The sequence below is a fragment of the Egretta garzetta genome, unplaced genomic scaffold (genome assembly GCF_000687185.1).
Source record: "Egretta garzetta isolate BGI_Z169 unplaced genomic scaffold, ASM68718v1 scaffold677, whole genome shotgun sequence".
NCBI lineage: Eukaryota > Metazoa > Chordata > Aves > Pelecaniformes > Ardeidae > Egretta > Egretta garzetta.
The window spans coordinates 36,422-38,430 of NW_009260355.1; the positions used below are offsets into that span (position 1 = coordinate 36,422).

At 64.0% G+C, this 2,009-nt stretch overlaps 1 protein-coding gene across 1 annotated transcript in view; it reads right to left on the reverse strand.

Moving 5' to 3' along the window:
* Positions 1-1,509: 1,509 nt before the first annotated feature.
* Positions 1,510-2,009, reverse strand: part of LOC104129972 (TNF superfamily member 14) — a 9,618-nt gene continuing 9,118 nt past the window's right edge. Inside the window, exon 3 of the mRNA XM_009642958.2 lies at positions 1,510-1,941. Coding sequence (XP_009641253.1) covers positions 1,529-1,941 — 413 coding nt within the window. The 3' untranslated portion in view covers positions 1,510-1,528. The remainder of the gene's footprint in view (positions 1,942-2,009) is intronic.

A 2,009-nucleotide genomic window follows, 5' to 3' on the forward strand; every position in this document is an offset into this window, starting at 1 on the left:
GGGGGAGGGGTTCGGGGTTTGGGGGCCCCCCCTGAATATCAGGGTTAACCCCCCCCCCAAATAAATAGGTAAAAAGGGGTCGCAGGGGTCATGCAGAGGAGGGGCCCAGGGATCTGGGAGGGTGTGGGGGGGGTGCACGCCATGTCGGCACCCCCCCTCTGTGCACAACCCTATACGAGCCACTGGAGAATCCACACCCACCACAGTCCTGGGTGCCAGGGATTTCGGGGGTGGCAAACGGGGTCTTGGGGGATCCCGCAGGGAAGGACCCAGCGCCCAGGTGCTTCAGGGTCCACATCCGGAGGGTCCAGGTCATCAGCACCCCATGCACAACCCTATACGAGTCACTGGAGAATCCACACGGCTCTTCAGTCCTGGATGCCAGGGGCAGCAAATGGGGTCTTGGGGGGCCCGCAGGGAAGGACCCAGCACCCAGGTGGGTCAGGGTCCAGGTCCAGAGGGTCCAGGTGCTCAGCACCCCATGCACAACCCTATAGGAGCCACTGGAGAATCCACACCCCACCCCAATCCTGGGTGTCAAGACACTTTGGGGCAGGAAATAGGGTCTTGGGGGGTCTTGCAGGGAAGGACCCAGCACCCAGGTGGGTCAGGGTCCAGGTCCAGAGGGTCCAGGTGCTCAGCACCCCATGCACAACCCTATACGAGTCACTGGAGAATCCACACGGCTCTTCAGTCCTGGATGCCAGGGGCAGCAAATGGGGTCTTGGGGGGCCCGCAGGGAAGGACCCAGCACCCAGGTGGGTCAGGGTCCAGGTCCGGAGGGTCCACCACAGTCCTGGGTGCCAGGGATTTCGGGGGTGGCAAACGGGGTCTTGGGGGATCCCGCAGGGAAGGACCCAGCACCCAGGTGGGTCAGGGTCCAGGTCCAGAGGGTCCAGGTGCTCAGCACCCCATGCACAACCCTATAGGAGCCACTGGAGAATCCACACCCACCACAGTCCTGGGTGCCAGGGATTTTGGGGGTGGCAAACGGGGTCTTGGGGGATCCCACAGGGAAGGACCCAGCATCCAGGTGGGTCAGGGTCCACATCCGGAGGGTCCAGGTCATCGGCACCCCATGCACAACCCTATACGAGTCACTGGAGAATCCACATGGCTCTTCAGTCCTGGGCGCCAGGGGCAGCAAATGGGGTCTTGGGGGTCTCGCAGGGAAGGACCCAGCACCCAGGTGGGTCAGGGTCCAGGTCCAGAGGGTCCAGGTGCTCAGCACCCCATGCACAACCCTATAGGAGCCACTGGAGAATCCACACCCCACCCCAATCCTGGGTGTCAAGACACTTTGGGGCAGGAAATAGGGTCTTGGGGGGTCTTGCAGGGAAGGACCCAGCACCCAGGTGGGTCAGGGTCCAGGTCCAGAGGGTCCAGGTGCTCAGCACCCCATGCACAACCCTATACGAGTCACTGGAGAGTCCCCACCCCGCCCCAATCCTGCACCTTGGGGATGCCCGGGGTGGTGTGGGAGGTGACAACCAAGGTCCCACCAGCCCTCCAATGCCCCCAAACCCCATCACACCATGAACATCCCAAAATAGGAGCGGGTGCCGTCCACCGCCCGCACCAGCTCGGGCGCCTGCACCCGGGTGAAGACTTCGTCCCCCATTTCCAGGCGCACGAGTCCCCCCAAAAAGCTGTGCCGGGCCCAGGGGAGCTCGTGAGTTTGGGGACAATAAACCACCTTGTTCACCAGGAGGTCGAGGACGCCGGGGTAACGGGGCGTTCGTTTGTGGATGCCGTGGAGGGTGGTGGCACGTTTCGGGCACCCGGGAGCACCCAGTTGCACCTTGGCGTAGACGAAGTAGAGACCGGGCTGGCGGCAAACGAGGGAGCCACCCCGGTAGCCCAGGCCCCGGATGAAAGCCCATGACTTGCTGGGCTCCCACCGAAGGGACCCGTTGGGTTGGGATGAGACGTCGGCGCCGGCTGTGGGGAGGAGGAGGAGGGAGGGGAGTGAGGGGGGGTACAGGCATCCGGGGTGCTCAGCCCCCCCA